Source organism: Engystomops pustulosus, chromosome 7, assembly GCF_040894005.1.
Source record: "Engystomops pustulosus chromosome 7, aEngPut4.maternal, whole genome shotgun sequence".
Classification (NCBI taxonomy): Eukaryota; Metazoa; Chordata; class Amphibia; order Anura; family Leptodactylidae; genus Engystomops; species Engystomops pustulosus.
In genome coordinates this window covers 81209956-81223487 of record NC_092417.1, presented here as the reverse complement: position 1 = coordinate 81223487, position 13532 = coordinate 81209956, and the positions used below count along the sequence as shown (strand labels likewise).

At 42.1% G+C, this 13532-nt stretch overlaps 1 protein-coding gene across 5 annotated transcripts in view; it reads left to right on the top strand.

The window, feature by feature from the left end:
* The window catches only part of ZCCHC14 (zinc finger CCHC-type containing 14), a 51072-nt gene that overhangs the window by 25974 nt on the left and 11566 nt on the right, over positions 1–13532 (top strand). For all 5 annotated transcript variants that reach the window (XM_072117087.1, XM_072117086.1, XM_072117088.1 and 2 more), the window contains 2 exons: positions 8714–8787; positions 9071–9142. In XM_072117087.1, the coding sequence (XP_071973188.1) occupies positions 8714–8787; positions 9071–9142 (146 nt within the window). The remainder of the gene's footprint in view (positions 1–8713; positions 8788–9070; positions 9143–13532) is intronic.

The following is a 13532-nucleotide window of genomic DNA, read 5'->3' as shown; positions in this document are numbered from 1 at the left end:
TTCCCCACCATCTTTCTATTGTATTGGTGAACTCATGACGCCAATACGATTGAAACCTGTGATTCAGCAGGGATTAATAAGTTACTGCTTAAATTGCCATGTTGGCACTTTGCGACATATAAATGGGTTTTGGTTGTACTTTGGGCACTCTATCTTCAAAAGGTTGGCCATCACTGGTTTAGGGGTTGACATGCCTGACATGTTCTCTTTAATCTTTAAAATGGCTGCATCCTTAAGGGGTTAATTGAGTTACATCAGAAATAAAGTACAGCGTAATGTAATTCGCCATTTGTGGAGCGACAACCATAAAACCCCCTTCCCAACTTGTACATAAAAAACCATAACCATTCTGGTCAAGTGTTGTCAGGCAAGCAATACAGTTAAAGTAAGAGTGGCAACTATGGTTAGGCAATGCATATTGAGCCATCTTTCCCCTGCAAATTGAGGAATCCCTTCTGTCAGAAATGTGCAGAGGGGTACAGGAAGGGTGTAAGTCACTACCATTATTTTGTATCCAGCTATAAGAATTATAGTACACTCATTGAAAAGGGGTGAGAGACTCTCTGAGACTACGGACATTAAAGGGGGTATCTGGAGAAGAACACCAGGAGCCCCACACACTCTGGAACTTGTCCGGGCAGCTGCGGTGTTTGTAAAGTATATTCTTGTAAGGTACAGGCGGTCCCCTACTTAAGAACACTCGACTTACATACGACCCCTAGTTACAAACGGACCTCTGGATATTGGTAATTTATTTTACTTTAGTCCTAGGCTACAATGATCAGCTGTAACAGTTATCACAGGTGTCTGTAATGAAGCTTTATTGTTAATATTGATTCTTTTAAAAACCCAACATTTTTAAAATCCAATTGTCACAGAGACCAAAAAAGTTCTGGCTGGGATTACAATGATAAAATATACAGTTCCGACTTACATACAAATTCAACTTAAGAACAAACCTACAGTCCCTATCTTGTATGTAACCCGGGGACTGCCTGTACAGTGAAATTTACCAATTTCTTCCACTGAGAGACATTAGGAAACAGAGCTTCCTTCTGAAAAATAGTTTCATAATGTGACCAGTAGAGATGAGCGAGCACTAAAATGCTCGGGTGCTCGTTACTCGAGCCGAACATTTCCAGATGCTCGAGTGCTCGTTTCGAGTAACAAGCCCCATTGAAATCAATGGGAGACCCGAGCATTTTTCAGTAAAATTATAAACTTGCGGAGAACACCGTTCTGCACGCGTGTCTCCGGAACAGATTGCAGATGTTCCCGAACATCTGCAATCTGTTCTGCACTGTGTTCTTTCACTGTTTTCTTCAATTAAACAATTAAATTAAATGTTTTAATTGCATCTTTTTACTGTTCTTCACTTTTTTTTTTTAAATTAAATGCTCGTTATCGAGCAGGGCAAATACTCGTCCGAGCAACGAGCCGGTCCGAGTATGCTAATACTCGACCGAGCATCAAGCTCGGACGAGTATACTCGCTCATCACTAGTGACCAGTCATCCTCCCGGATAATTCCCAATAGGCAAAGGGCCGGGAGGTAGGGACTGGTTTATTCAGGATATTAGACAGCAGAGAAATTGCTTTTCTCCAGAATCTGGCTATGTAATCGCAAGCCCAGATTAGGGGGATGAAATTAGCCTGGTCCGCCTGAAATCTTTGGCATCTAAAGTTCGGCAATCTATGCATACAACCTGACTGGAGTTATATAGCATTGATGAATGGTAACCGCTGAATCAACTTATTATTGGCTGCCGTTGCTACCGGGGTGTGACTCCTGAGCCACTCCCCAGTCTTCATCATGTATTGAGGGAATGAGAGCCTACCATCAAGCTCTGACTGGCAGAGGGGGCCCTCCAACTGCTCAAATAACGGACACCAGACCCCTAGGACCCTAAGAGTGACAAACCCCAATAAGTAGGAAAGAGAAAGCCGCCTCTATCGGAGGGAACGGAGCGAGAAAAGAGCGCCGTAGCTGCAGGCAATGATAGACTTCCGATCAGGCACTTCAAAAGAGGATCTAATTGCCTCCACAGAGAGAACCTCTCCATCCCTCCCAAGTAGTTGAGAAATATTCACTACTCTCTTCCTTGGCAGTCCAGTATGAGCCATTTTGCAGATCTGCAAAATGAAGCAACTCTGGGTGGAATCAGCGGGGGACCTGGACGAGAGTTCCCAGTGCAGTTGAGAGTTTCTTGGCTTGAGACTAGACCTGCCTGGCCAGCCTATGCAAAGGGAGAAGGTTAGGCTTATAATCAACAGGCTCCAATACGGGCCACAGGGACGGTAGGCAAGGGAACCGGGCAAGGTGGCATTCGGCGTCTCTCCTGGTGACACCCAACTACTGAGCTATCAAAGCTGTCCCGCCAGGTAATACAGGAAGGAGTCTGGCAGAGCTGCCCCTGTCTGTGCTTTTGGTAGTCTCAAAGTGGACAGACCTGAGCTTTGTACGACTATTTCCCCAAGTAAAAGAGGTGAACAAAGAGTCCAGCTGAGCGAAAAACAGTCTGGGCACCGGGATGATTGTATGCTCTAGAGTGTATAATAGTTTAGGCAGCGCAATCATTTTAAGTAAATTTATGCACCTGGCTACAGACGGGCAGGAGCTTCCAGGTATTTACCTCATCTTTGAGATAAGTCACCAATGGGGCGATATTGAGGGAAAAGGAGTGGGAGGTGTTCCATACAATATGTACCCCCAGGTATTGAAATCCTTCCACTATTTGAAATCTGCAGAACTCAGAGCGCCATCCATAGCCCTCTCTATGTAGTGGCATAAGATTAATGAAGAGGCCGGAGAAGCCTCCAAACATATTTTTAATTTTAGATGGACCTAGGAAGAGTGGCAGCAGGGTTGGCAATGCATAGCGCTACGTCATCGGCATAAAGGCTAATTTTATTTTCCCAGGCTCCCACACGTACCCTCTGAAAAACGGCATTGAGGCATATCCGGATGGCTAGGGGCTCCATTGCAGGCTGACTGATCGAATATCATGCAATACATCAGTTATCATGGACAAGATGATTACTTTTTTATTACTTCCACCATGGAACATGAACAACCAAAGAAAAAATATTATTCAATCAAAAATAAATTAATAAAAATGCCCAAATTCCCCATTAACACATAAAATGACATATAATGTAAAATAGGTTAATCTCATAAGTCTCCACACATATATCATAACATCACCACGTCCAAAATTAACCGTAGAATAAAAATAAAACATTATTGAACCCCCCCCCCCCCAATGATGAACGCTGTAAAAAACTGTTAACCCACCAAAATGTATGATTTTTTTTTTTTCCTATTTTATCCCAAAAAAATGTAATTAAGTGATCAAAAATAATACATTTTTACTCGCATAAGGTTTTATTATGAGAGTTGGTAAAGCGTAAGAAATATTTAAGTATCCACATCTTCGTACTGACCCATAGAATAAAAATAAAAGGTTTATTAGGCTATATGATGAACACCAAAAACAATTACCGTATATACTCATGTATAACCCATATTTTAAATTTTTTTTTTTTTTCAGCACAAAAAATGTGCTGAAAAACGTCCCCTCGGCTTATACGAGTCTATTACAAAAAAAAAAAAAAATTACCCACTTAAAAAAAATAAATTAATATACTCACCCTCCGATGTCAGCGCTGCTCCTCGATGTCAGCATGTTCCGTCTTCTTTCTTCCATCAGCAGCGGCCGTGTCATAGTATGTGCCTGCTAGAAGAAAACATGACCGCGTCCATGACAAAAGAAAGAAGAGGAGCCGCGGAGAAGTAAGAAGACGGAACACGCTGACATCGGGGAGCCGCCCTGACATCGGAGGGTGAGTATATAAGTTTATTTTTTTTAAGGGCTGTGGGGGCAGGCTGGCTGTATACTACTAGGGGCTTGCTGTAAACTACTAGGGCTTGCTGTAAACTACTAGGAGCTTGCTGTATACTACATGGGGGCTGGCAGGCTGTATACTACTGGGGGGGGGGGGTTTGACCATTGAATTTCCCACCCACAGCTAATACTCGAGTATATACGGTAAGTAAAAAATCAATTTCTTAATTCATGCTTTTCTACTCCTTCTCCCCCCAAAAAAGTTAATGTTTTCAACAATAGGGGATACCAACCCAAAAATGGAAAATACATCTCATCTCGCAAATAAAATTTACCCACACATGGTCCCACTAACAGGAAAACAAAAATTTTATAGCCTACAAAAGTGCGCCAATGAGGGAACTAAAATCCTTTGACTAAACTGGCAGCTGTATGCTTCCCTTCTGCGGCTCGCTGTGCGCCCATACAACAAGAAACGTCTCCATACTCAGGAGGAATTGCATAACAAATTTTGCGCTGTATTTTATCTTTTTATCTTTTGGAAATGTGTGAATTTTAGGGCTAATGCCGACAAAATTAAACCATTCTAAATTTTATCTCCATTTTGTTTTAATTACTCTGCAGTGCTCAAACGGTTAAAAATCTTCCTCCAAGCATTTTTTAATAGTTTGAATAGTGTAATTTTGTAAATAGGGGGGGGGGGTTCATAGGGAGATTCTAATAATTTTCTATTTCGAATTCCTTTAAAACAAAAATTATCCTAAAAAATTTCAATGTAGAAATTTCAGGAATAAAATGCTAAACTCTGTTCTATTAAGCTGTCTAACGTCATAAAAGAATAAAATTACTTTTAGGGTGATGTCACACATGGCATTTTTAGGCCGTTTTTGGTCCGTTTTTAGTTGCATTTTCAGATCGTAAAAAGCGCATCAGTTTTTGTCAGATTTTCCAAATTTGCGCTATTAAAAACGGACATAACCACATGCGGTTTAAAAAACTGATGCGTTTTTTACTATCTGAAAACACACTAACTAAAAACGGCCTAAAAACGCCATGTGACATCACCCTTATAAAATGATGAATACCTGAAGTTGGGAAATGTTAGTTAGTTTCCACACCAAAATTAGTTACTATCTGTCTCAAAAGCATATCCTCTAAATCTTGAAAATGACAAATTTCTCAGATTTAGCAGATTTCGTGTTTTTCATAAATAAACACAAATCAACCAAAATTTACTATTAACGTGAACTGCAATCTCAAAATCATGTTGGTGAATGTTGAAAAGTTCTAACCAAATGAAGCAACACAATAATAATAATAATAATAATAATAATAATAATAATAATCTTTATATAGCGCCATCAAATTCCATAGCGCTTCACACATGCCAGATTACAAATAACACAGCGCCTTAAAAGGGTTGTTTTACATTTTTCCAATATACTTTCTGTATCAATTCCTCACTGTTTTCTAGATCTCTGCTTGCTGTCATTCTATGGAAAGCTTCTATGATTACTCCAGTGAATAGAAATCTGTCCATGATGTGATAGACATGCAGGTGCACGAGCCGTTATCACAGAGAGTACCGTATTTTCCGGGCCATTAGGCGCACCGGAATATAAGGCGCATCGCCTTATATATGTAATAATTCCATATATAAGGCGCATCGGACTATAAGGCGCAGGGTCCGGGGGCGTGGCGGAGGTCCAGGGGCGGAGCGGAGACCCGACGAGAAGAGACGCGACCCGAAGACGAGACCTGACGAGACGCGGGGGAGGTGGAGGAGGGCAGCGGACCATACTTACATAGGTCCCCGCTACCGGAGACAGCAGATCTCCAGCGGGAACTGCAGACCGACGCGGCAGAAGTTGTTCGTGCCGCGTGGTCTGCAGTTCCCGCTGGAGATCTGCTGTCTCCGGTAGCGGGGACCTATGTAAGTATGGTCCGCTGCCCTGCGCCATACATAGGGCGCACCGGACTATAAGGCGCACTTTGGATTTCCAAGGAAATCCATGGCTTTTATGTGCGCCTTATAGTCCGGAAAATACGGTAATAGGAGCTGTGTGATCACAACTTGTGCACCTGCACGTCCATCACATCACCATGGACAGATTTCTATTCACTGGGGTAAACTTAGAAGCTTCCTATAGAAGGACAGACAGTAGAGATCTAGAAAACTGTGAGGAATTGATACAGAAAGTATATTGGAAAATTGTAGAACTTTTCATTACACAAACAATATCAAATATTTGCTGAAAGTGGACAACCCAACAAACTGGCTGCGTCTTGAAGGGGTTAAAAACCTTCCATATGGTGAACTTGTTTGTCTTAAATGAAATAGCACCAATAATTAATCTTTTATACAAGAGGCAGCTCTCCTAGAGAATAGGTTAAAAGGATTTTCCCGCGAACAAAAGTTGGGCCCTATCCACAGGATAAATCCCGTTAGTTTTAACAAATTACCTCTGTCTGGGGTTGGTCACCCACGGCATCTTAGTTTAATACCTAAACTGAGCGTTTTGAAATCAATTGGAAAGTCTGGATAACACCGTTTAGCCACTTTAGTATAGTTGCTAGTGATAATTGCCGTTAGTTTTAACGAATTACTCCCCTGTCTGAAGTTAGTGCTAATGCTTTGGTCTCCCAAGGCATCTTAGTTCCTGGATACAAGCGCCGCCCCCCCCCCCCCCCCCCCCCAAAAAAAAAAAGAGCTTTACATCTTTCTCTGTTTGGGGTGAGAATAAATATAAAGTTGGCAAACTATGTTTTTGTAATAGGCCACTGTCCAGTTACCAGCATGTGAGCTCAATTATTTTGTATAAACTGGCAGTATCTGAAGTCTAGACAATGCCAGAGTGGAATTTCTGTGAATAATAACATCTGGTGGCGCTGCCTCCATCCCATGGATGAATCATCGCTGGCGCTGCTGCAGATGGAAGCATTTTACTCCCTGTGTACTGTACAGAAACCATGTGCAGCCACAAAAGAGACTTTCTTTGATCAGCATTTGCTGACGTAGAGTGTTTTCTGCAGCCGTCCCACTCTTTACCCATGGAGCTGCAGTATGGGATCAGAGGGAGACGCATCATTGCATCCCGATTCCAGGATTATATTTTGCTTGGATCACTTGTTCTTTCCATCAAAATAAAAAGTAAATAGACCAAATGCAGAAAGTAAAACAGATTTCTCTCTCCCCTCCTGACATTCAAAAATGCAAACGTGGCAAATGCTTAGTAAGTACAGGCAGTCCCCGGGTTACGTACAAGATAGGGTCCGGAGGTTTGTTCTTAAGTTGAATTTGTATGCAAGTCGAAACTGTATATTTTATAATTGTAGATCCAGACAAAAAATTTTTGGCCCCAGTGACAATTGGAGTTCATACATTTTTTTTTTTTTTTTTTGCTGTAATGGGACCAAGGATTATCAATAAAGCTTCATTACAGACACCTTACAGCTGATCATTGCAATCTGGGACTATAGTAAAGCATTCAGAAAGCTTCACCAGAGGACAGAGGGGTCTGTCTGTAACTATGGGTTGTCTGTAAGTCTGGTGTCCTTAAGTAGGGGACCGCCTGTATAAGCATCTCTCTACTAAAGTTATACATAAGTCATGCAGTAGTATCTCATAAGTCTGTGGTGGCGAACCTATGGCACGGGTGCCAGAGGTGGCACTCGGAGCCCTCTCTTTGGGCACCCAGGCAATCACCCAGGTCACCATTTAGGACTCAATACCTTCTGCAGTCACAGGCAGCCCAGTAGATGCCATGTTCAATGCTATTTTAAAGTGACTAGAAGTGCAGGAAGAGCAGGGACGTGCTGACAGATTATGTATTATCATTGTAGACCCTTCTCTGGAGCTGCAAGAGGGAAACTACAATAATCTGAATTTCTTCTTCTTTCTACAGGCTTGGTGTCCTCGGGACGCCAATACGTTTGAAACCTGTGAGTTACTTTAAATTGGCATTTGGCACTTTGTGAAAAATATGTGGCTTATGCTTGTAGTTTTGGCACTCAGTCCCCAAAAGGTTTGCCATCACTGTCATAAGTAATTAACAAACAATATCTTCTGTTGACTGTTGTGTTTGACCCTCATGAGTCCTCTAAATTGAGTAAATGCAATAGTTACTGCATGATATTAGGGCATTGTGTTTATCTATTGATTTGATTAGTTTGCCCATTTACAGGCACGTTATTCAGATTTTTATCAGAATGGCTAAATTGAGGTTAGCTCAATCAAAGTTGGAGGTAAGGTTGAAGCTGTGAACTCGTTCCTCAACTTATTGTTTATTAGAGCTGATTGTATCATCTAGGGAAGAGGGGCATAAAACTTAGTGGGGGGCCAACATAGGTGAATAGAGAAGAGTAGGGTAAAGTTTAGAAATTGGTTTTCGAGAGATGATGGGAATACACAAGAAAATCAGATTAAGGTGGAGAATAGCCCAAAATAATCGCCCAACTTTTCTTGGAAGCAGATGGAATCTCGGGGTTGTCATTGTATACCTTGACGAATGGGAAGATCATATCCACTTTTATATGCAGATGTCCTAAACTACTTGGCCTTGGTCTGTTGCTTGTATCTCCCATTTTCTCTACTTATAATTCATAGAAGACCTTTTGATACCATTCATTATTTGGGCTGTTTGCAGTTCATTCCTTTTTGGGTGAGTGGGGCTAAACTTCAATACACAGCTGTAACACAATGTAAGTTGCTACATTTAGGCGGGTTCACTTGTCAGATTCCCAGCATTCTTTTATGTGTCTTAGGTAGATTTACATAATATTGAAGAATTTCAATTTGAAATAATCTACTGTCATGGTTCTATTAAAAATATAAAATTACTCACTGTCACTTATTTTCCTTCTTTTTAGTAAATGTTGAAAAAATTGAACTTAAAGTTTTGCCGCACAAGAAGAAAGAAAAGAATGCAGACTGCTGTTTTGAGGTAACTAGTGCAATCTTAATGTATGGAATGACATACTACACAATTTTTTTTGGAGAGAGGAAACGCTCTTTATGTCCCATAATTTTTACATTTGTGAACCTCTTGCAACTGTTGTCTCTGACTGCCATTATTTAGAATCTCTCTGCTATGTTATTGTCCCTGAGTGTGGATATGTTTATGTTGGATAACCTCAGGAACTAGGTGCCTCCTATTTAAAATGTTTTTTTTCTTTTTATAACCGAATTTCAAATAAATGTGTAAATTACATTTTTTTTTTCTTCAGATATTTTGGTCTGATTCCACAGTGTCACTGGTTACCAAATCTTCAACTGAAGTTACAGAGTTTGTTTCCAAGGTAATCGATTTAATGGAACATGCAACTTCATGGTATCCTCCTGTAAATTTTTACAGTGTTTATCTTTTAAAAAAAATAAATCAAAAAGACAAGAAAATAAAGTTGTCAGGTTGTACATTGCTTAAATTTGTGGCGATAGCCAGTCTAAAATTGATCAGAGTAATAGCAATAGTATACAGTAATATATCAGGGCAGTATTACAATGTGCACAGTATCTTGCTTCTATCGTAACCGAAAATACTTTATTCAATAAATTTAACCCCTCAAGGATGCAGGGTTTTTTTTTCGCTCATTTCTCGCTCTCCACCTTCAAAAATCCATAACTTTTTCAGTTTTCCGTGTACAGAGCTATGTGAGGGCTTATTTTGTGCGTAACAATTTTTATTTTCCTGTGATGTTATTTATTATAACATGCCGTGTACTGGAAAGCAGGAAAAAATTCCAAATGTGAAAAAAATTGAAAAAAACCGCATGTGCGTCACGTTCTTGTGGGCTCAGTTTTTACGACTTTCACTCTGAGCTTCTAATAACGCTCCACTAACGTTATGTTAGATGATAGCATAATTTGTGGGATCGGTTCCCCCTTGAGGAATTGTGTAAATAATATTAGACAGATTGGGTAGATGAAGTGGCAAAAAAGTCTTGTAATAAAAATAAGAGAGTCTGTCTGGTCAAGGAAGCAGAGCATAAGATGGAGGAGGAGTTACTGAGAACTAAAGGATCATGGGACTTGTAGTTTCCAGTGGCAGCCATCTTGGTGATAACGCTGCATACGTTAGAGAGGCCGTAAAATTTTGTGAATCATAAAATCAATCTATCATGCTCCATTTTGTGACTGACGTTGAGTTTTGTTTATATATTCATGGGTTTTTGTATCGGATGTTCATTTTCCCGGAACACCGTGCAGTCTATGTTGAGATCTAGCTCCCTAATTTTAAAGGGGTTATCCGGGTGTTGAAAAATAATGAGGGCTGGGGTGGGCTAGTTAAACATAATAAACATATACTTGCCCTTCGGCGCTGCCAATGTCCCGCGTCGCGGTCTGTCTCCTCTGTGCGCCGATTTGTATACTGGGGCGCACAGAGAGCTTCCAGCCGGCCGGAAGCTCCCATCCAACACCATCTCCAAGTGCTTACATCGCTGAGAGATAGGAACGGATGGGACCGGAAGCTCCATGTGCGCGGCTTCTCTTCCCCTGTAAACAAACAGAGGCACGGATGAAACAGACCGCATCGCGGGCCATTGGCGGTGCTGGAGGAGGTAAGTACATGTTTATTATGTTTAACTATCCCACCCCAGCCCGGCCCTCAGTAATTTTTAACAGCCGGATAACCCCTTTAAGAGCAAAGGATCTGGACTTTATAAGGAGAGGTGAAGATTCTTTTTGTATTTGAGTAGATGTCGTTTCACACCTAGCTATTTTTTTTTTTTTGTGATCTTCCCATTGTATAGTGGGAGAAGGTGCAGAAAGAGTACAGGGTTACGTACAAGATCGGTTCTTCCGGTTTGTACTTAAAGGGACCTGTCACCCTGGAAATTGGCCTAATAAACCACAGCTTTTAAATCTTGTTTCTTTCATGGCCTGCTGTGGTGGCATCATCCAAAATCAACTTTGAAGTGAGATGGAAGTTGAATGTATAAAGTCAGGGAGGTGGAGAGTTTAACACTGAAGTCAAGCTCTTCCCCACCTCCCCCCTATGTGATTCACTTCCTGTCCCAGACTTCGGGAGATCTGATCAATGATGTCCTTGGGCCCAGGACCATCAATTACAGTGAAGGGGGAGCTCTTTGACTTCACTGTTAAAATCTCTGCCTCCTTGACTTCATAAAACCAATTTACATCTCACTTGAAAGTTGATTTTCTGGATGATGCCACTACACCAGCAAACATCTAGAAGCTGCTCAGCTCCATGACAACATGCTGGTAGTGGTTTATTTGGCCGATTTCTCATGACAGGTTCTCTGTCTGGTATATTTTTTTAATTGTAATTCCAGAAAAAAAAGTTTGCCCCAGTGACAATTGGATTTTCAAAATTTTTGCTGTCATGGGAGCAACAATAAAACTTCATTACAGACACCTTACAGCATATCACTGCAGCCTGAGACCAAAGTAAAGCATCCAGAGAGCTTCACCAGAGGTCACAGTGGGCAGTACTCTTCACAATTCATGCAAATAATGCTTGCATACTAACCTACGAAACCCCAGCATCAAGGACTTCACTTCTTGGGGAGGAGGATATGTGGGTATAAAGAAACAATCGAAGTGCTCAAAGAAGGGAGTATTATAATCCCCACCTATTTGTAGCATGTCATTATGGCTAGTAGACAATTTATTAAGAACACAGGAGAGAAAAGGGATTCGGCATGTATTAGGAGCATACAAGGAGAAAATAGCTATGCGTTTGCCTAAAGTAGACCCTCTCACCACTAGTAAATGACCATGAAGCTCCACCACGGTATTGGTTACTTGCAGGGGGCAGTGACAGGAGACCTGTATTGCAACACCCACCTTTTTGGTAGTAGAGTTAGCTGTAAACTAAACCGGGCACCAGTGTTTCGTAAAGTGGAAATATGCCGATGTTTTCGAGGCCTATTAGGCGGCCTTGAAGAGGACCTGTCACCCATAAAAAAAAAAAAAAAAAAAAAACTCACTAGGAGCTGCATGCTAAGGTAAGCGACTCCTAGCGCTATCTCTGATGCAGCAGTGTTAGGCCCCTTCTACACTCGTGAGTGTGATGCGATGAACTCGCACACTGGGAGTGAACTCAGCATGTCAGTTCAGTCCCAGTGTGCAGCGTTCGGGCCGTGCATCACACTCGCAAGTGTAGAAGGGACCTTACACTGCTAGCGTTATCGGAACCCTCTGAACATTTACAAAAATGGGGTTACAGGAGTGGTGCTGTAGGCTGGTGATGGTGGGTCCAGTGACGTGTGTGAGGCAAGATGGTGGGTCCTGGCAGGAAGCTGTAAAGGAGTGTGCTCACTAGTGTGATGGAGCTCTCCCCTTCACTGGCGAGGTAGGATGCTGACGGTACCCATTTCTATTCAGAAAATCTGGTGTTAGATGTTAAAAATTAAGATCAACGCAGGATTCCTGGCAGGAGCTCTTTATCATGCTTCTCACTACATCGCTGGTAGGCCCCCAACTTTCATGGTATACTTGTTTTGTGTGCCCATGGTTTATAGTACATTGATGTACAGCAGCTTACAAGGGTAGGTTACGATATGTAACCAGAACGGTCATGCGCATCATTAATCTCTGGGAGTGACTATTGGTCCGACTGAGGTACCCTTGGACCCCTCGTTCTTGTGATCTGTGAGGGTCTTATCACTGAGAACCCCACCGATCAGCAAGTTAGTCCCTATCCTGTGGATAGGGCCTAACTTGCTTTGTGCGACAATCCCTTTAACTTGCACAATAAAGGGTTCCCTCGCAATGCTGAGCTTGTCCTTCAGGTTCACCAAGTATGGAAGCTTCTTAATATACAGTTCTGCAGTACAGAAGTATTGTGGTGTATCTTTACGGCAGGCTCACTGGACTACATTTATGGTATGTTTTAATGTTCTCAAATGAATGCAGCTCTGAAGTAAAATAAAAGGAATTCTTTCAGTACAGATTAAAGCCCCGTGCACACAAGCCAATAAAAATGACTGTATATACAGACCCCTTGCATTGGGCAATACAGCCATCCATGTACATGGTCGTATTGTCTACCGTAATAAGTGAGCTGTATAAAAAAAATATAGAGCCTATTTTCCAGTTTTTCTGTTCAGCCCATAGAAGTTAAAGGGGTTATCCGGGTTTTAAAAATTACTGAGGGCAGGGCTGGGGTGGGCTAGTTAAACATAATAAACAAGTACTTGCCCCCTTCCGGCACTGCCGATGTCCCGCGCTGCAATCTTTTCGATCCGTGCCCCTGTTTATTTACAGGGGCAGAGAAGCCGTGCACGGGGAACTTCCGGTCCGTGATGTAGCAGCGTTGTAAGCGCTGTCGGATGGGAGCTTCTGGCCGGCAGGAAGGTCCCTGTGCGCTACTGTATACAAACCGGCGCACAGAGGAGACGGACCGCGGCGCAGGACATCGGCAGCGCCAGACGAGGTAAGTACATGTTTATTATGTTTAAATAGGCCTCCCCAGCCCGGCCCTTAGTCATTTTTAAGACCCGGATAACCCCTTTAAAGGGAAAGTATAAAATACGGGTTGAGGCTACTTTCACACGAATGTATAAGGCCAACGTATATGCGGCGTATATATACATCCCCCGTCCACTGCAATGGGGGCACGTGCCATATGGGAGCCCTCCTCTCCTGGCTGCCGATGTGTGCCCGCGGTGGTACGTTACAGCGGTGTGAATGTGACCTAAGGCCTCATTTAGACGACCATATACC